Raw genomic sequence first — 18,936 nt, 5'->3', positions numbered from 1 at the left:
GCTGGCTGATGCGAGGTTGCCAGCGGAAGTGGCCGCGGGGCTTGCTGGGACTTGTAGTAATCAGAAGCTCCAGCCATCGGTTGCCGCCTACTCGGCCAGCCGTCGCGTCGCGGTTACTAAGGATTGGAGAAGGTAGTGGTAAGCGCCACCGTGGAGCTACTCCGAGATCCCCGGGAGGCTCGCCGAGCTGCCCGCCTGACCGGGACGTCGCCCCCGCGGATACCTCGGAGGCGGAAGCGACGCCGGAGGCAGGTGCGGCTGGAAACTTAGTTTTCATATGTAGAGTTTCCCAAAGAAGCGAAGGAGCTTGTCTTTAATCCTTTTCTACCCCTGTTACTGCCCTTACCGGTTCTTTGGTGACTGTCATCTTAGCTGTTGGTATAGTTTTCGTATTTTAGGGAACTCACATTCATTGTCTTCTATCTGCACTTGTAGCCATGCTCTCATTTAGTCCCCTAACAGACCAGTCAGAGGAGGATACTAAGATACTTAAGGCCAGAGAGCATGTATCAGAACCTAGTTTAGAAGCCGGGTTTTTTTGTTTTGTTTTGTTTTTGTTTTTTACATCAAACCCGTGTTATACTCCCTTTGCCATTGACTGGGGTCTTTGAACCCTCTAATCAATAGAAAATGGTAAGAGGCCAGATGAGAAATTCAGGTGAGGCTTTATTGGGACTCCTGCTTTAGTGCTATGGAGCAAAAATAAGAAACAGGTGCCCCCTGAGGGAAGGAGGCAAGCTGGTCCCTTAAATGAGATGAAAGAAGGGGAGGAAGGGATGGCTCAGGTGGTCTGCCTACTGCCTTGGTGGTGCTGGGATTATGCCCAGTACCCTCCTCACTCTTGGCACCTCAGAAGTGGCAGTTGGCTTATGGCCTTTTTGTGTTTTATTGTTCATAATTTGCCTCAACTGTGCTTGCATGCAATTATTTTTTGTTCCTTCTAGTTTCTTTGTATTTTGTTGCTCAAGGCGATGTCTGTCCAGGTGCAGGCACTCCAGTAAAGGATCCCAGATCCCAGCCTAACTCACCTTTGCCACTCTGCTTTTACAGCTTTAGGACACAATGATACTATAGATTTTTATTGCTTTTGTTTACACAAGTATTTGTTGAGCACCAACATCACTGGAAACTGTACTGAGGAATCCTAGGGGATCCTGTCCCCTACTTTCATGGAACTCCTACTCTAATGACCTAGAGTTATCGTATAACAGGTCTTAATGCACTATGATTTAGTACACTGCATTATTAGTTGTTTTGTTTTTTGTTTTATCCCCATGAATTCCTCATATGTGTCCAAATGATTGAACAAATGGAGTACATACTCTGGAGTGGTCACTGCTCTGGTCATGGGGGACAGATCGCTGAGTAACAGGCAAAATACCTGTTTTCATGAAGCCAACACTCATGTGATCATCGTTATTACTAAAGAATACTAGGTGCAATTTCTTCACTTCTGTGAAGCAACCCAGTCAGATGCCCCTGTAGCTTTTTGTTCATCTTTTATAATTTATTGTGTTTCAAAACCCAGTTGTAATGTCACTTGCCCTGTGAAACCTTCCCTGACCCTTACTTCGCCCCTCTTTGCAGGCAGGATGAAGAGCTCCATAGCATTGTGGGCATGATTCCATTTAGTTCAGTAAACACTCACTTGAGCCTCTTCAATGCACCAGACCCTGTATGAGACACTGGGGATAAAGATATAGGTAGGACCCAGGCCTGGCCTTACAGAGCTCATCGCCGGAGGTTGGGGTGTGAGGAGTGGGGAACAGACAGGTAAATAGGTCATTACAATACGGCATGGCACAGTGCCTCCATTAAGAGGTGAGCTGGGAGCTCCCATTGTGGCTTAGCAGTAACAAACCCAACTAGTATCCATGAGGACACAGGTTCGATCCCTGGCCTCACTCAGTGGGTTAAAGAATCCAGCATTGCCACAAGCTACGGTGTAGGTCACAGATGAGGCTCAGATCTGGCATTGCTGTGGCGGTGGTGTAGGCCAGCAGCTGTAGCTCTGATTCTGCCCCTAGCCTGGGAACTTCCATATGCCATAGGTGCAGCCTGAAAAGCAGGAAAAAAAAAAAAAAAAAAAGGTGGGCTGAAGTGGTAGCAAAGATAAGGGCCAATCTGAGGAGGGGGATATACAGGAGAGCTTTCTGTTTGAGTCAGACAAAGAAGAGGGGAGAAGTGTGAGAGCCCAAAGGAATGGAAAAAGCAAATGTACGCAGGTAAGAAGCATTACTCTGTGTGTGTGTGTGTGTGCGCGTGCGTGCGTGTGCGCGCATGCTCAGAAGTCCCACATTTAGATTGAGATTAGCTGCTTTAAGGTTGAAATAGAGACGAGAGTTAGCTGGAGCTAACTAGGCAGGCAGCCTCTAAGTCTGCAACCTGGGCTTTCTTATTTTCACCATGCAGATGAAGTTCATACTTAGGATTACGTTGTGGGCCGTGTAACGTGGGGGTTCTGTGCTCTTCTTAGCCGTTAGTCATACATCTGTGCCTTCTCGCCTAGTATCCTTTATGCGGAACTGGAGTTCCTAGGATAGCTAGTGAGTATCTTTTCCCAGATTGTGTCTTATCTTTCAACTTTGTTTGCTACTTTTATTGTGCATGATTTTGTGTAAATGATCACATAGTAAATCCTTTCCTTCCTAATTTGTGATTTGTGCTTCTTTAGCCCCACCCCATTGTCATAAAATGATCTTTTTTTTTTTTGTCTTTTTGCCATTTCTTGGGCCGCTCCCGTGGCATATGGAGGTTCCCAGGCTAGGGGTCTAATCGGAGCTGTAGCCACCGGCCTACGCCAGAGCCACAGCAACGCGGGATCCGAGCCACGTCTGCAACCTACACCACAGCTCACGGCAACGCCGGATCATTAACCCACTGAGCAAGGGCAGGGATCGAACCCGCAACCTCATGGTTCCTAGTCAGATTCGTTAACCACTGAGCCACGACGGGAACTCCCCATAAAATGATCTTCTTGTCCCATCTTCCTGTCTATGTTTTTCTATTTTCTATTTCTGGGATCTTTAGTTCTTTTTGGGGGGGGGGAATCTTTAGTTCTATGGTATTTTTTCAGGCCCCAGGTGAGATACATTTTGGAGCAAAGGGTCACAGCAGGATATAATTAACGAGAAAGTTCAAGATCCCTAAAAGGCAGATGAAGGAATGCAATATCTATTTTACAGGCAAAGAAACAGGTGAAGAAACCAAAAAAAAAGGAAGTCAAGAGGTCTTTCCCAAGGTCAAAGATCAAGTAAGTACTATGCAGATCAAAGCCAGCATCTCATATATTCTGTAAGCTATTGGAGTTTTCTCCAAAAGTCATCGTCTCTGACATTTCCCAGCCAGCTATTTACTCATTCATTCATTCATCCACCTATCTAGCAGATATATGTAATTGGTCACAAGACCAATACATATACCAATACATATATTCCTGAAAGACAGATTGACTAGATGACTGTCTTTCCCCATCCAGCCATCCATATATCTCTTCATCCAACACATTTTGGGTGAGTTCTAGGCTCTTTCCTGGGCTCTGAGATTACATAGGTGAATAGCCATTATAGGCCCCTAGCAGGTGGAAAGTTTGTAAAGGGAGCAAATATTATAGTGATAAGTATTATACCGGAAGTATGGGGCATCATGGAAACACACCGGAAGGGCCTCCAACCCATTTCAGGGTGGTTAGGGGTCAGGAAATTCTGTGCCCTGTGTTGAACCAAAGGAGACCTCAAGATCACCCATTCATGCCAAAAATAATCATGGAATCTATTATGCGCCAGTATTAGGTGCTGAGAGTGAAGAGGTGAACACTGTAGGTGCTGTCCTTCCTCTGGGGGAGCTCAGAGTCTAATTAGGGAGGTTAGAAATATATATAAAAACCCTTGGGCCCTGGGCATACCATCGAATCCTTCCGTTTGGCTCACTATATTTATTGGGTGTTTCCTCTGAGCTTTCCAAGGGTGGTGAGAGACAGTGAATTGGACATGTTTCTAGACTTGGAAGTTCAGGGACCATTGAAAGAGCCCCCTCGAGATTTTTTGTAATCTTATAAGGTGAAAAGGAGTCTAGCCATGGAACAAATACAGGAGAAGCACTCTAGAATTTAGCCAAAACAGCAGTTATTTCCCTCTGGTGAGGGCTTTATGGAAGGGGTGACATCTGGACTGGGTCTTTAGAAAGACCCTTTTTTCCCTATTACCTCATTTAATTCTTAGCAACACTGCTCTGAGGCACAGGGTTGGTTTGGTTTTGTTTTTTAAATTTTATGGCCACACCTGCAGCAAATGGAGGTTCCCAGTCCAGGAATTGAATCCCAGCCACAGCTGTGGCAACACAGGCTCCTTTAACCCAATGCTCAGGGCCAGAGATTGAACCCATACCTCCGCAATGATCTGAGCCACTGCAGTCGGATATTCAACCCATTGTGCCGTGGAGGGAACTCTGAGGCTCAGGTTTGTATCGTCGTTTGATACGTGAGAAATAGCAGGCACAGAGAGGTAAAGTGATTTGCCTGAGGTCACTGATAGAAACCAGCTTCAAATTTAGGTCTCATGGCTCCAAAACTGTTGCCACTCCTACTGCATCCCTCTGCTTTTTGTATTTATCATGTCCAGGAAAATTTTCTCAGGAGGCCTGATCCCAACTCTCCACTCTGCTCCTTCCTTCTCCTGAATCTCTTCCCAGACCCTGTATCTCAGGGTCCCACATTTCTTGCCAAGGCCTCCCTTCTCCTGGCCAGGGACTTAGGGGTTCCCAAAGCTCTGCTACCACAAGTTGTCTGAAACTGTCCCAAAGCAGATTTGGGAATGACTGGATCCCTTTAAAGAAAAATTCCCGTCTCTTAAAGAGCTCACGGCTTAAAAAATTTACATCTTCGATTAGAGAGGGTTTTTTTTTTTCCCCTAAAGGAAGTGCCATTTGAGCTGATCTTAAAGCGTGAGATCAGCCAGGTGAACAAGATGGAAAGGGCTAATTTAGGCCAAAGGAGTACCAAGGCCAAAGGCACAGAAGGCGGCATGTGTTGGGGGAATGGAAGATGATTCTGTGAGCCTCTTGGGCAGGGCTGCCTGGAGCTGGAAGGATTAGGACACAGGTCCCAGGGGCCTTCAAGACCAGGCTCAGACGTGCTCAGTGGAAATCCAGTTGGAAGACCGCTGCCGTTTTCCAGGTGGGAGATGATGAAAGATTTTATGAAAACAGGGAGAGACAGAGCAAAGCGCACTGGAACTGTACTTCTGAGCTGGATTCGTCATGACTCAGTGACCAGTTAGTAGAATGCCCTTTCACCTGGCGTTATATTTGTCAGACATCTCTTTCTAAAGCACAGCTTGGCTTATGGCTCTCCCGCTTAGCTGTTATCCATGGCCTTCCGTTACCCACAAGGTGAAGCCTGGGCTTCTAGCCTGGCACTGAAGGTCTTCAGGAATGGGCACCAGCCTTATTGACCCATACTGCCCAAAATGCCCTTCCCCATTCTGGGTCAGGTTGTTTCTTTTCTGCACCAGATGTATCCACCAGGGTGCCCCCAGGCCTGTGGCCCTTTCTGTTTGGAAATGCTCGTCCCTCTTTCTATCAGCAAACTCAATTCCTCTCTCAAATCCTGTTTGTCCAGTTCATATCTCGTCATTTGCATATCATCTGGCCTAAAATATGAGAGCCCTCTCCCCTAAACTCAACATTTCTAGCAAGCACTTAATATGCACCAGGCATTATCTTTCTAACTTGATCCTCTCACTTGTTTATTAGATACTTTGCAGGTGAGGAAACCGAGGCTTAGCCAGGTAGAGTGATTTGCTCAGTCCACAGCGAGACAGAGCCAAGATTCAAACCTGGTCTCTCTGAGGCCAAAAGTGATGCTTTTCCTAGGGGTTCATTGAGTTACAATTGGTTTGAACCAAAAAACCTGAGGGTCTATCTACTTCTTTACTTGAAGGGCCGGCCCATTTCTGAAGCAGGCCAGTGGGCCTCTAGGGCCTCGGAGAGAGGCTGTGTGTTGGGGTGGTCCTTCTCACTCCTTACTGCCCCTTCTCACTCCTTACTTCCTTGCTTGCCTCTCAGGGACATGGCCTCCTCAGGAGTCTACAAACTGGACGATGGGAAGCCTTACCTGAGCAACTGCTTTCCAGCCAAAAGTCTGCTTCGGATGCCAGAGGAAGGTCAGGTGACTTCTCACTTCGGTACCTTTGCCTCACCCCCCGGTCCCACTTCAGAATGTCTCTGATGTTCATTTCTTCCTCTTCAGCCCCCTTCGCTGCTGTTCCCTGCCCCACCCAGTCCCCTTCCTGCCAACCCATTTCCCTCCAGCAGCCTCAGGGAGGTTTCTTTTAAAAAAAAAAAAATTATTCATTTATTAAAATTTTTATTTGTATAGGTTGTTTTCCATTTACAGTTATTAGAAAATAATGGCTATATCCCCTGTGTTGTACAGTAAATCCTTGAGTCTAACTTAAACCCAGAGTTTGTTCCTCCCACTCTCCCTCCTCTATATTGTGTCCCCCCACCCCCACCCCCACGCTGGTAACCACTAGCTTCTCTGTATTTGTGAATCTGCTTCTTTTATGTTATAGTCTAGTTGGTTGTATTTTTTTAGATTCCACATATGGGCAATATCATACAGTATCTTTCTCTGACTCGTTTCACTTTGTATAATGTCCTCCAAGTCTATCCATGTTATTGCAAATGGCAACATTTTCTTCTTTTTAATGGCTAAGTAGTATTCCATTGTGTGTGTGTGTGTGTGTGTGTGTGTGTGTGTGTACACACATACACATCTTCTTTATCCATTCGTTGTTAATAGACCCTTAGGTTGTTTCCATGTCTTGGCTGTTGTAAATAATGCTACTGTGAACTTTGGGGTCCATATATCTTTTCAAATTAGTGACTTTTATTGGGGGGTATATACGCAGGAGTGGAATTTCTGGATCATACAGTAGTTCTGTTTTTAGCTTTTTGGAGGAACCTCTATTCTGTTTTCTGCAGTGGCTGCACCAGTTTATATTCCCACCAACAGTATACGAGGGCTCGCAGGGAGCCTTCTAAAGTACACACCTGATCATAATATTCCCTTTTGTTCAGTGACTTCTGACTGCTGGTTCCTTTACCTGCAGCTCTGACGGCCCTTATCCTTGGTTACAACGCCATCCTTTGATTTATGCCCTGTTCCATTGTGTTGCATTTTCACATAGCTTTTAACATTTTCCCAGAACGTTCCAGCCCTTATTCCAGTACTCCAAACTCCTCCTGTCCCACAGCGCTCAGCTCTTCTCCCACGTCTGCCAGTAAGCCCTGTCCAGCAGCTCGAGCCCTTGGAGCCCAGCCATTCTTGTGAGCTGTCCTTCTCTGTTTCTTATTTGATGCATAATCATCTTCTGCCCAGCTCATAAGTAAAATGGCTTCAACTTGACTTTGCTAGGTGGTTTTTCAAACATTTGCCTAGTCGAAGACTCTCCTGGGGCAGGGACTCCTCCAGAGTCCTGCAGATGGAACACTGCCCAGGAGTGTGGGTTCACTGGATTGGATGTGTTGCTTCGAAAGGGTAGAGCACGGGAGAAGGACCTTAATTCCTCTAGATGAGGTGACTTGCTGGTCACTCATGGACTGTTGGAAGAACCTTTTCCTCTAGTCTGTCCTCCCCACGTCTCTTCAGTGATTTCATTTTTCACAGAGACCGTCTACGGCTGCCTCCCTGTTTAAAACCCTCCCGTGGAGCCCTCCCTGTGAACTCGTGATTTCACACATGTAGATGGACAGAGAGAGAAGTAAATACAGCTGTGTGTATCTGCCTATGTTCGTATACGTACCGAGGGCAGTGACACCTCGGTCGTGAAGACCCTGGCATCTAGATGCTGGTTTCTAAGTACCATTCTCCAGTAAGGGGAGCCAGGGATCCTCAGGCAAAAAGTTGTTTCTAGGGCTGAGGCAGGAAAAATACATATTGAGCCTGGAACACGTGTGATGCCAGAAGATAAAGCAGTGCTAGGAAAAATGATGATGGCTGGAGTTCCTATCGTGGCGCAGTGGAAACGAATCCAACTAGAAACCAAGAGGATGCAGGTTCGATCCCTGGCCTCACTCAGTGGGTTAAGGATCTGGTGTTGCCATGAGCTGTGGTGTAGGTCGCAGATGTGGCTCGGATCTGGCATTGCTGTGGCTGTGGTGTAGGCTGGTAGCTGTAGCTCTGATTAGACCCCTAGCCTAGGAACCTCCATGTGCCATGGGTGTGGCCCTAAAAAGACAAAAGAAAAAAAAAGGAAAAGAAAAATGATGACGGCATTTTTTTTTTATTTTTATTTTTTTTAGGGCCACATCCATGGCATGTGGAAGTTCCCAGGCTAGGGGTTGAATTGGAGCTACAGCTGCTGGCCTACACCACAGCCACAGCAACGCAGGATTCGAGCCGTGTCTGTGACCTATACGACAGCTCACAACAATGCCGGATCATTAACCCGCTGAAGGAGGCCAGGGATCAAATCCATATCCTTATGGATGCTGGTCAGATGCATTACTGCTGAGCCATGATGTGAACTCTGCTGAGGGCAGTTTGAAAGGGCTCAGGCACCACCCTGAAGGAGCGCCCGATGGCCAAAGCTGGAACAGTATATGAGCAGCAAATAAATAAAGGTAGAATTGGGTTGTAATCCACAGAATAAGTTAATAGTCATAATCCCATACTTAGGTAATTGAACGTACGAATATGTAATTAAGTGAGGGAAAAGGAACAGCTCTTCCTTACAATAGAATTCCCGGTAATGAATTTGAAGGAATGAGGAAATAGAAAATTAACTTTTTTTTTTTTTTTTGTCTTTTTAGGGCTATACCTGCCATATGGAGGTTTCCAGGCTAGGGGTCTAATCAGAGCTATAGATACCCAGTCTATACCACAGCCACAGCAAAATCAGATCCGAGCCTCATCTGCGACCTGCACCACAGCTCATGGCAACACTGGATCCCTAACCCACTGAGCGAGGCCAGGGATCAAACCCTCAACCTCATGGTTCCTAGTCAGATTTGTTTCCACTGTGCCACGACGGGAACTCTGAAAATAGCTATTAAAACATCACAATAATCATTTTTACAGGCTAGAAATTTCTGTGGATGCTGTATCAGTCAGGGTTCTCCGAAGAAATAGAACCAATGTGATATGTGCGTGTATGTGTGTGGGCATCTACTACTAGTTCTATGTGCATATACATATATGTGTATATGTATGTGGACATACACACACATGTAAAGCACATAGTTTCGAGAACTTGGTTCGTGAAACGGTGGAGGTTGGCAAGTCTGAAATCCACAGGACGGGCAGGCTAATAACTCAGGGAAGAGCCAGTGCTGCAGTCTTAAGGCAAGATTTCTTCTTCCTTTGGGAAGGCTGTTTTTGCTTTTAAGGTCTTTCAAGTGATTGGGAGAGGCCCCCGCATTGTCAAGGATAGTCTCCTTCATTTAAAATCAACTGGTTGTGTTATTAACCACATCAACAAAATACATTCACAGCAGCACATAGACTAGCATTTGATTGACTGCTTACCATAGCCTACCTAGCAGGTCGACACATAAAATTAACCATCACAGATGCTGGGAATAGTGGGTTAAAGTCTGATGAGAAACAGAATATCTGTATAGTCTAGAGCTATCTCTGTTAATTACAGAAGGACTTCTTAGTAGAAAAACTAGGGGGACACCTCTTTGGCCGAGTGATCAAAATCAACATCACCAGTAATAAGACCTCCTGACATCATGTACCTTCTGATATGCGGCGCTGAGAAAGGCTTGGCGTCACTTCTTCTCAAACTACCAGGCCTTCATCTAGTTACGAGAAAACATCAAACAAACTCACCTTGAGGGACATTTATGAAACAGTTGGCTAGTACTCTTCAAAAGTGTCAGGATCACACAAGAAAAAGAGAGAATGCAGATCTGTCAAGATTGGGGGAGACGAAGGAGACATGACAAGTAAATCTTGTGACAAGTGGCTCTCTTTAGAGATCTCTCCACGTGTGAGATCTTGCATTGGATCCTGGAACAGAAAGGACACTAGTGAGAAAGCTGGCAACATTCAGTGTGTAGATTAATTACTAATATTATACTAATACTAATTTCTTGCTCACCGTCATTGTCTTATGATTCCATAGAATGTTAGCAGGGAAACAGGGCAAACGCTGTGCAGGAGCTGTGTATTATTTTACATCTTTTCTGTAAGTCTGAAATTATCTCGAAATGAAAATCTATGGGAAAAAAAGCCCTTTCCTGGATACTCTTCTTGTTAAAAGCCTACCCCATTAAAAGCCAAACTCCTTCTTCTGGTCCTCAAGGCCCTTCAGATCTGACCCTGCTGACCGCCTCAGCCTCATCTCTTTTCCCTCATGTTCATCTCCTGACACAACCCCGGCCTTCCTGGCTATGTGGGCGGTTTTCGCAACAACTGAGCCTGGAGTCTCAGGAGTTGGGGCTACTGGGATAGGGCCAAGGTCCATGCTCCAGATGGGGCAGCCTGAGAAATGAGTGCCTGGGCTTTCAGGCCCGGGAGGGCATAGGACAGGGCTCACGACAGACAGAGGGTGGGAGTTGCATCAAAGAGGCAGGATTAGGGGCAGTGGTCAGGTGAGCCAGGGTGAGCCCCGAGGCAGGGGTAGTGGGCTAAGTGAGCTGGGATCCAGTGGTCGGAGGCACCAGGCTGGTCCCTACCACTCTGTGCTGTTCTTCTGTGCGGTACCAATCTTCCATGCCTCTGAGTGCTTCTTGTGCCCAGGCTGCTTGGTTTTTCCATCTTCTAGTCAACTTTCCGCAGACAAGAGCTAGCTCATGCCCTGGCTGGTAGCTCCCTGCTCCGGGGCTCACAGCACACTTGACATTATTGAGCTCTTTCATTCAGATCCTCTGTTGTCATCTTCTCCATCCATAAGCCCCAACTCCAGGCATAAAGTAGATGCTCAGAAAAGGTCTGAAGGGATGATCGTGGGTGGGGGCTGTGGCTCAGGGTTCATTCAGCAACACTCACAGCGTGGCAAGCTCTGCACAGGCCTTGGTAACATGGACGTGAATGAATCCAACCAAGTCTGTGCTTTTAGGGAGCTTCCACTCTAGACGGCAAGACAGACGGTAAACAAGTGAACACACACTCTAATTACAAGTACTATAATGAATAAACTACTGAGAAAGGAAAGAATAGATTCTAGAATGTTGTCATGATTTTTGTTAGGTGGGCTTTCTAGTAAATCTCATTTTTTTTTTTAAGCTTACATACATTTTCTAGTTCTTTCTGCAGTGAGCACGTGTTATTGGGTCTTTAAAAAAATGCCAGCTGTTGTATCATTTTCTTGTCCTGAACTCCTAATGCAGCCTTTGCCCTATAATAATAGACTCCAGGGTAAGGTCTGGCAAGATGCAGCCTGTTGAGTTGCTGTCACACAAGGGCCTTTATCCAAGAGATGGTAAATGAGGGAGTAATTAGCCGGCCCAGGAAAAAATCCGCTCTGTGGAGGAGAGTCAGAGACAGCGCTGCATATTGGGAAATACTTTTATCTGCAATCTTGAAGAAACAATTAGAGTTTGGCAGCAAAAATAGAGAGGAAGAAATTGGGCAGGTCAGACTACTCTTTGAGTCTTAGCCTTTTCATTGGTAAAAGGGCGAGTAGCAGATCTTCATTGGGTTTATGGGTCAGTTCAATGAGACAGGTGTATAGACGCCCTGCCACCCCCAGCGACAGCATAGGATTGGTACATATTAGGTAAGGAGGAGCTAATTTTGATTTTAGTCATAAAGGCAAGCATTCTGTAAGTGCACTGGTTGTGGCTTTGGGGGAGTTTGCTCCTTTTTCACTGTTCTGATCTCCTCAGCAGGCCGAGGACATTGGTTAGTGGCTCGGAAATGTGGCCCCAAGAAGAAGCCCAAGGCTGTGGTTGCAGCACCAGCTGAAGGTCAGGAAAGCCGGAAGGTTTCTTTTGAGGTCGGAGGGAAGAAGGGGTCTTGGCAGGAAAACCAAGTGGACGTTCCTGGACACGTGCTGGACCAGGCTTTTCTGGTGAGAGTAAATGCGCCCTGGAAAGGCTGGCAGCACCAGCTGGCGACTGTCTTGGTGGGGACAAGGACATGCCCTGCTGCCCTCTGGTACTGGGACCCCCAATTCGCCCCAAACTATTAATGTGATCTTGACAAATTGAGTACAGCCAGGATGAGAAAGGGACCTGAAGCTTTCTTTATATGTAAAGCTTGTGAGATGGGTATTATCGCCCCTATCGTGCTGTCGCTATTGTACAGACGAGGAAACCGAGGGTCCAAGAAGCAGTTTTCCTTGGTCAAGGTCCCTCAGCTAGTAATTAGGGCTCCACTTTACCCAGGATTGGAACTACTCAGCATTAGAGTTCTGGTCTGCTGCCTCTAGAGCCTGTGCCTTCAGGTTTTATCAGGTAAAAAGTCCTAATTGAGCTGCAGAGGCAAAGAAGGTCAGGGGAAACAGTAAATTGGAAATCCTGGAGTTCCCGTTGTGGCACAGTGGAAACGCATCTGACTAGGAACCAGGAGGTTTCAGGTTCAATCCCTGGCCTCACTCAGTGGGTGAAGGGTCTGGTGTTGCAGTGAGCTGTGGTATAGGTTGCAGACACGGCTTGAATCCTGCGTTGCTGTGGTGTCCGCCGGCAGCTACGGCTCCAGTTAAACCCCTAGCCTGGGAACTTCCATATGCCGCGCGCGGGTGTGGCCCTAAAAAGCAAAAGAAAATCCCATTCTAGCGCCTATTAGGGTATAAAGATTCCTACTTTATTGTGGGGAGATGTCTCTAGGAGCAGGTGCACTGGGAAGGTCCCACAGACCACAACCTTTGTCCTCTGGGTTTAGTGTTTGGCTGAAAGTCGGGATGCCGACTAGGTATACTCAGTGTCTAGGGAGGCTTTATGAAGAGGGCTGGGCTGGGTTGGCACTGCTGGAGGCCAGGCAGGTGATTTCACATCTACTCTGTGCAGTGCCTCAGCATCTTTGCAAAAGAAGACATTTCGTAAACCAATATTACTGTGAAGTCCAGTGCTCCTAGCTCTCTAAGAGCAACTCTGGTAGCCTCCTTTGTTCCCAGGCTCTGCTTATGGTTCCCAAGAGGTAGGTCTCTGCACAGATCAGATGTTGGTGAGAGCTTTAAGGAAGCAGCTGGTTGCATCTTAGGATGGGTAGTATGAGCTTTTGGCAGAAGCCTGTGGCATTTTTTTGCTTATTACGTCCGCTTCTCACTGGTGGTGAGGAAGATTGAAACAGCAGTGCTGAGGAAGGGCAGAAACACTTCCCATAGTGCTCTTCTGTTCCCTTTGTTTTCAGCAGCACATGCATCCCGCATTAGCTGAGGTAGCTTATCAGCCACGTTGCCACTTTGGGTGGCAGAAGCATCAAGATTGCTTTTCAGAGCAATGGGATACCTGTTCTGTTGGATAGTTCTACTTGAGTGTTTCTTCATATTGACCTACTGCACCAATCCCCTTACTCCAAGTCCCCAGAATACCTCTTGTCTAGTTTGTACGACACTGTCTCAATGATGGTGCTGCTGTCTACCCAGTCACCAAAGGGCTGTCCTTGACCCTTGCCTCTCCCTCACGGTCCCGGTCCCTCCCATTACCAGCCCTGGCACGTCTATGAAATAGCCGTCAAATCTGCATTCTTCTCATCTGCACTGCCCCTGCTCTAATCTGGCCCCCCATCACCTTTTATTGGGCTAATCCAGAAACCTCCTCACTAGTTTGAACCAACTAGGATGCTTTTGTTTCGCATAAAAAGAAGCCAGAGGCAGAGTTCCCTTCATGGCTCAGCAGTTAACGAATCTGACCAGGAACCATGAGGTTGCGGGTTCGATCCCTGGCCTTGCTCAGTGGGTTAAGGATCTGGCGTTGCCATGAGCTGTGGTGTAGGTTGCAGACGTGGCTTGGATCCCACGTTGCTGTAGCTCTGGCGTAGGCTGGCAGCTACAGCTCCGATTCAACCCCTAGCCTGGGAACCTTCATGTGCCATGGGAGCAGCCCAAGAAATGGCAAAAAGACAAAAAAAAAAAAAAAAAAGAAGCCAGAGGCATTTTATTCCAGGGTAGTTTAATTCGCTGGTTTACTAACATCTTCTAAGGCCCAGGTTCCTCCATCTTTCTGCTCTTATCTCCTCGGCACATTAACTTGTCCTCTTGGGCTGATTGCCTTTGTGATCCTGAGGTGGCGGCTAAAACACTGGTCATCACATTTAAAGGATGACATCCAGAGGTAGGAAAGAGATTGTCACTGTCTTATATCCATTTTTAAAAGTAAGAAGGTTCCCAGAACTGGCCTCCCATCCCTAGCAGCCATTGTGTCCTTGGCCAGATGTATATCGCAAGTTCCAAGGTCATTGGTTAGGGGAACGTGACATCATGATTGGGTTAGACACAGTCAAGACTTAGCTTGTTCATCTGGGGTTGAAGGATGCATCCACTCAGAGAAATGTGAATGATGTCGGGGTTCTTTAACAAGAAGTAGGGAAGAGGCTTTAGTTAACCATGTCTGGTATATTGGTCTCTCCCCACCCTTTCCGGTCTTGTCATCCTTTCTGTATGTGTCAGACTCAGCAGTTTTTATAAACTTGCTATCAGCCCCTTGCCAAAGAACCTCTGAGAGTTTTCCATTGATTGTAAGGTAAAACCCACGCTCCTTCCCAGAGCCAGCGTGGACCTGAATGATCTAATCCTTCCTAGCCTTGACCTTGTTTTTCATCCTCCCAAATGCATCTTGCTTTCTTGGTAGCTTGCCCCCCACCTGCCACAACCCTTGCCACCCACTTTCATGGCACTGACTCGTACTTAGTACTTAGGTATCAGCTGAAATAGTACTTCCTCAAGTGAGTAGTTTCTCACTTCGACACTGAAGTTAGGACCTCTTGGTACCATCTCTCAGAGCATCTTGGGTTTCTCCTTTAAAATACTTATCACACTTATAAATACGTGCTGGCTCCTTGGCTTCCATGCACTTTTAAGCTTCACGAAGGCATGGAATATTTCTGCTTTTTCTTCATTGTCTTCTAAATTCCTAGTTCTCTGCCCAAACATAAAAGGTACCATAACTAAATGATTAACCAAAAAAAGGAATGGGATTTGATTAGACAGAAATAGAAACTCCAAAGCTGAGATTTTCCTCTAACTTTTTGATTATGAAGAGCAATGTATGACAGTCCTAAGAACATAGTGTTCAGTGATTACAAATTTGGATTTATTTATTTATTTTTCGCTTTTTGGAGCCGCACCTGCAGCATATGGAGGTTCCCAGGCTAGGGGTTTAATCTGAGCTACAGTTGCCGACCTACACCACAGCCACAGCAACGCGGGATCCAAGTTGCCTCTGCAGCCAACACCACAGCTCACGGCAACGCCGGATCCTTAGCCCCCTGAGCGAGACCAGAGATCAAACCCGCAACCTCATGTTCCTAGTTGGCTTTGTTTCCACTGTGCCATGAGGGGAACTCTTAGATTTTTTTTTTTTTAAAGAGCCAAGTAGAGGAAGGGGGGCCCAGAAAAGAGAAGGAAGAGAGAGGGAGCAATCCTCCTAAGAGCCCCAAAAGTCAGCATTTCCATCCCCAGCTCACAGGTGGGGAAGAGGCGGAAGAGCTGAGGTGGCAGCTTGGTTCTGAGCACCTCCACAGCCCCACAGCCCGGGCTCTCTCCATGGTGCCGGGCTGCCCTCCTCCACAGGGAGTCATTTGTTGTCTTGGCCAATTACGTGAGCTTTGTTGGGGCCTTGAGTGCTGATTCTCCGCCCTGTGTTCCAGCTGAAGCACCACTGTGTGAAGAATCCGTCAGACCTGTGCAGCATTAATGTGAGCGGCCTGAAGTTCTCCCAGGTAAGGCCGGCCGGCAGGGCTGCGACTGTGCTGAGCCAGACCTTAACTAGCTCCTGGCTGTTTGACCATTGAATTTCTAGAGTCCCCAGCAACTGGGAATCTGGTCACAGGGAGGGGCCGGGTGAAACAAGGTCTTACCAGGAGAAGCAACATTCAGACACAATCTTGTGCTATAAATTTGGTATTGCCATTGCCCCAGGTGAAGTGAATTAAAGGAAATAAATAGCCTATTGGAAGTGGTTTGAATTGGCACAGAATGTTGTTGGGGATGATTCATTGTGTGACACTGATTTCCCTTTGACCGAGAAATTTCTCAGGTTTCGCTGCCAGGAGGAGTAATGGTTCTCCCAAGATGCTGGTTTGGTCTTAACTTGCTGGCTCTGTAGCTTATGTAATGAGTCATGTTTCTTTGTTTGCGCTGGCTAGTAGGTAGCTTGGAGCCAGATTTGCGGCCTACTATTAGCCACTATATATATTGCATGTTACGGCATATGTTTTTGGTTTATAGGCCTTCCATGGCCTGTGAAGAGAGATTGCTTTATAAAGCCACACAGCAATTAAAATGTATCAACACAGGGAGTTCCCTGGTGGTCTAGTGGTTAGGACTTGGCACTTTCACTACTATGGCCAGGATTCAGTCCCTGGTCTGGGAATTGAGATCCCACATCAAGCCACTGCATGCTGTGGCAAAAACAAAAAAAAACCCGTACCTTCAATAAATAAGTAAATAAATGAAAACTAATCTTAAAAATGTGTCAACACAAGGAAAAATAGTCTTTTTTTTTTTTTTTTTGCTTTTTCTAGGGCCGCACCCATGGCATGTAGAGGTTCCCAGGCTAGGGGTCTAATCGAAGCTGTAGCCACTGGCACAGCAGTGCGGGATCTGAGCTGCATCTGTGACCTACACCACAGCTCACAGCAATGCCAGATCCTTAATCCACTGAGCAAGGCCAGGGATCGAACCCGCAACCTCATGGTTCCTAGTCAGATTTGTTAACCACTGCGCCATGACGGGAACTCCTCAAAAATAGTCTTGAAGTAAAGAAGGCAGGTTGCAGAATGATAGCTATGTATGATAGAAAAGTATGAGGACATAAAGTTTTAAGTTTTAAAACATGTAAATAATACTATATATGGTTTATGGATACACATACGTACATGTAATACAAGTAGAAAAAGATATGGGGAGTTCCTGCCGTGGCTCAGTGGAAACAAATCTGACTAGCATCCATGAGGATGTGGGTTCGATCACTGGCCTTGCTCAGTGGGTTAAGGATCCAATGTTGCCGTGAGCCGTGGTGTAGGTTGCAGACAAGGCTTGGATCTGGTGTTGCTGTGGCTGTGTTGTAGGACGGGCAGCTACAGCTCCGATTAGACCCCTAGCCTGGGAACCTCCATATGCCACGGGTGCAGCCCTAAAAAGACAAAAACCCCACAAAAACCACAGATAATGGGAGTGATACTCACTAATTCAGGGTAGCTGTCATCTGTGGAGAGAGGGAGACGAGAGTGATTGCAGAGGGTTATGTTGGGGGGGGCAGGTGAAGTCTCTGCAGTGTTTTATTTCTTTAAAGAAATTGGAAGCAAAGACAGCAAAACATTCAGATTTATTAAAGCTGGATGGTGGTTACATGAGTCTTCAGGGTGTTACTCACTATACCTTTCTGAACATTCGAACTATTTCATACTAGAAAGAAAGAAGCAGGGAAGCCCTGCCTGCTTTCAGCGAGTTATCTGCTCTTGTGTTTAGGAGTATCTTACCCTTTGAGGCCTTTGCTCCTCTGATAGCAGCTCTGGAGCTTCAGCAAGGCCTCCAGGCAGGGAACTAATCTTGTATTCTTTGAAATGCCTTCCCACAGGCTAAAGACAAGGACTTCAAACATTTTAATTCTGTGATTTACATCAATGCCTCAGAAAACCTGCTGCCTCTAGGTAAGTGTTCTTCCTGGAAACTATCTTTTGCCTCTTGGCTGGCACATCCAGGCTTTCACGGTAGAATTTGCCTGTCAGTCCCTCCGTGACTGGCGGTGCATCTTTTTTGGGATGCAGTAGGCAGGGTGCCTAAGGACGCACAGACCTAGTTTCCAGCCCAGCGCTGGCACGTACAACATTTCTCTACCTGCACAGAACATTTCTCTGCGAGCTGCTGCTTCTCTGTTTGTAGATGGAGATAATCCCTTTCCTTTCTTCCTCCCCAAAGCAGGATACCTTATAAACTCTGACAAGGAAAGTATAGTCAGCCCTCCATATCCACGGGTTCCACATCCACAGATCCAACCAAATACGGATAGAAATTATTTAGGAACGAAAAACATTCTAGGAAGTTCCAAAAAGCAAAACTTGAATTTGCCATGCACCAGCAACTATCTACATAACACTTATGTAGATGTTTATAGAGCATTTACATTATATTGGGTATTATTAGTAATCTAGAGATGATTTGAAGTATACAAGAGGCTGTGTGTGGGTTATATGCAAATACTACATCGTTTGAGCATCCACAGATTTTGATGTCCTTGCTGGTAGCGCAGGATGGAGGTCAAGGTGGAGGAAGGGGGCTTCGGTCCTGGAACCGATCCCCTGTGGAAACTGAGAGACCGTATCCCCTAAGAGCTCCTGTAGGACTTCCTTGTGTATTCAGCGATCCACAGCGACCCCTGCTGGGTGTCAGGACTGCATGACGGCTTGGCTTTTCCAAACGAGTGTGTCCCTTTCCTGTTCTGGTGAGCTCAGGTATAGCAGGATACCATAAGTGCAGTGATAGAGGGAATCAGAAAATGCTATGCAAGCAAATAAGCAGGCCATCACCTGGGCCTAGAGTGTCAGAAGAAACTTCTGAGAAGAAGAGTATGTAAGCTGAGACCTGAAACATCCATAGGAGTGATTCAGGAGTTAGAAGATGAGAAGGTTATTTCAGGCCAGTGCGACAGATGTGGGACAGCAGTGCCTGATCAGGGGCCCTGAAGAAGCTTTGAGTGCTTGCAGGGGCTGTAGGTGGGGAGAATGGAGACTAGAAAGGTGGGTGCGGACTGCCTCCTCGAGGGCCCGGGGTGACTGGACTTCATCCTGCAGGCAGAAGAGAGCCTTGGAAGGCTCTGAGATAG

At 46.6% G+C, this 18,936-nt stretch overlaps 1 protein-coding gene across 4 annotated transcripts in view; it reads left to right on the top strand.

Moving 5' to 3' along the window:
- Positions 1–33: 33 nt before the first annotated feature.
- XRRA1 (X-ray radiation resistance associated 1) overlaps positions 34–18,936 on the top strand; it is a 108,861-nt gene continuing 89,958 nt past the window's right edge. Inside the window, exons 1-6 of one of the 4 annotated variants that reach the window (XR_007130689.1) lie at positions 34–252; positions 3,186–3,253; positions 6,064–6,161; positions 11,839–12,023; positions 15,761–15,832; positions 17,692–17,764. Coding sequence is in view for 2 of the 4 variants with exons in the window: in XM_047752138.1 (XP_047608094.1) it covers positions 6,068–6,161; positions 11,839–12,023; positions 15,761–15,832; positions 17,692–17,764 (424 nt within the window). In the remaining 2 variants the exon portion in view is untranslated. Of the gene's footprint in view, positions 253–3,185; positions 3,254–6,063; positions 6,162–11,838; positions 12,024–15,760; positions 15,833–17,691; positions 17,765–18,936 lie in introns of those variants that run through there. The other 3 variants (XM_047752139.1, XM_047752138.1, XM_047752140.1) reach the window with 3 other exon arrangements.

The sequence above is a fragment of the Phacochoerus africanus genome, chromosome 11 (genome assembly GCF_016906955.1).
Source record: "Phacochoerus africanus isolate WHEZ1 chromosome 11, ROS_Pafr_v1, whole genome shotgun sequence".
Lineage (NCBI taxonomy): Eukaryota > Metazoa > Chordata > Mammalia > Artiodactyla > Suidae > Phacochoerus > Phacochoerus africanus.
Note: the sequence above shows the minus strand (reverse complement) of the source record. Positions and strands in the feature narration are given on the sequence as shown.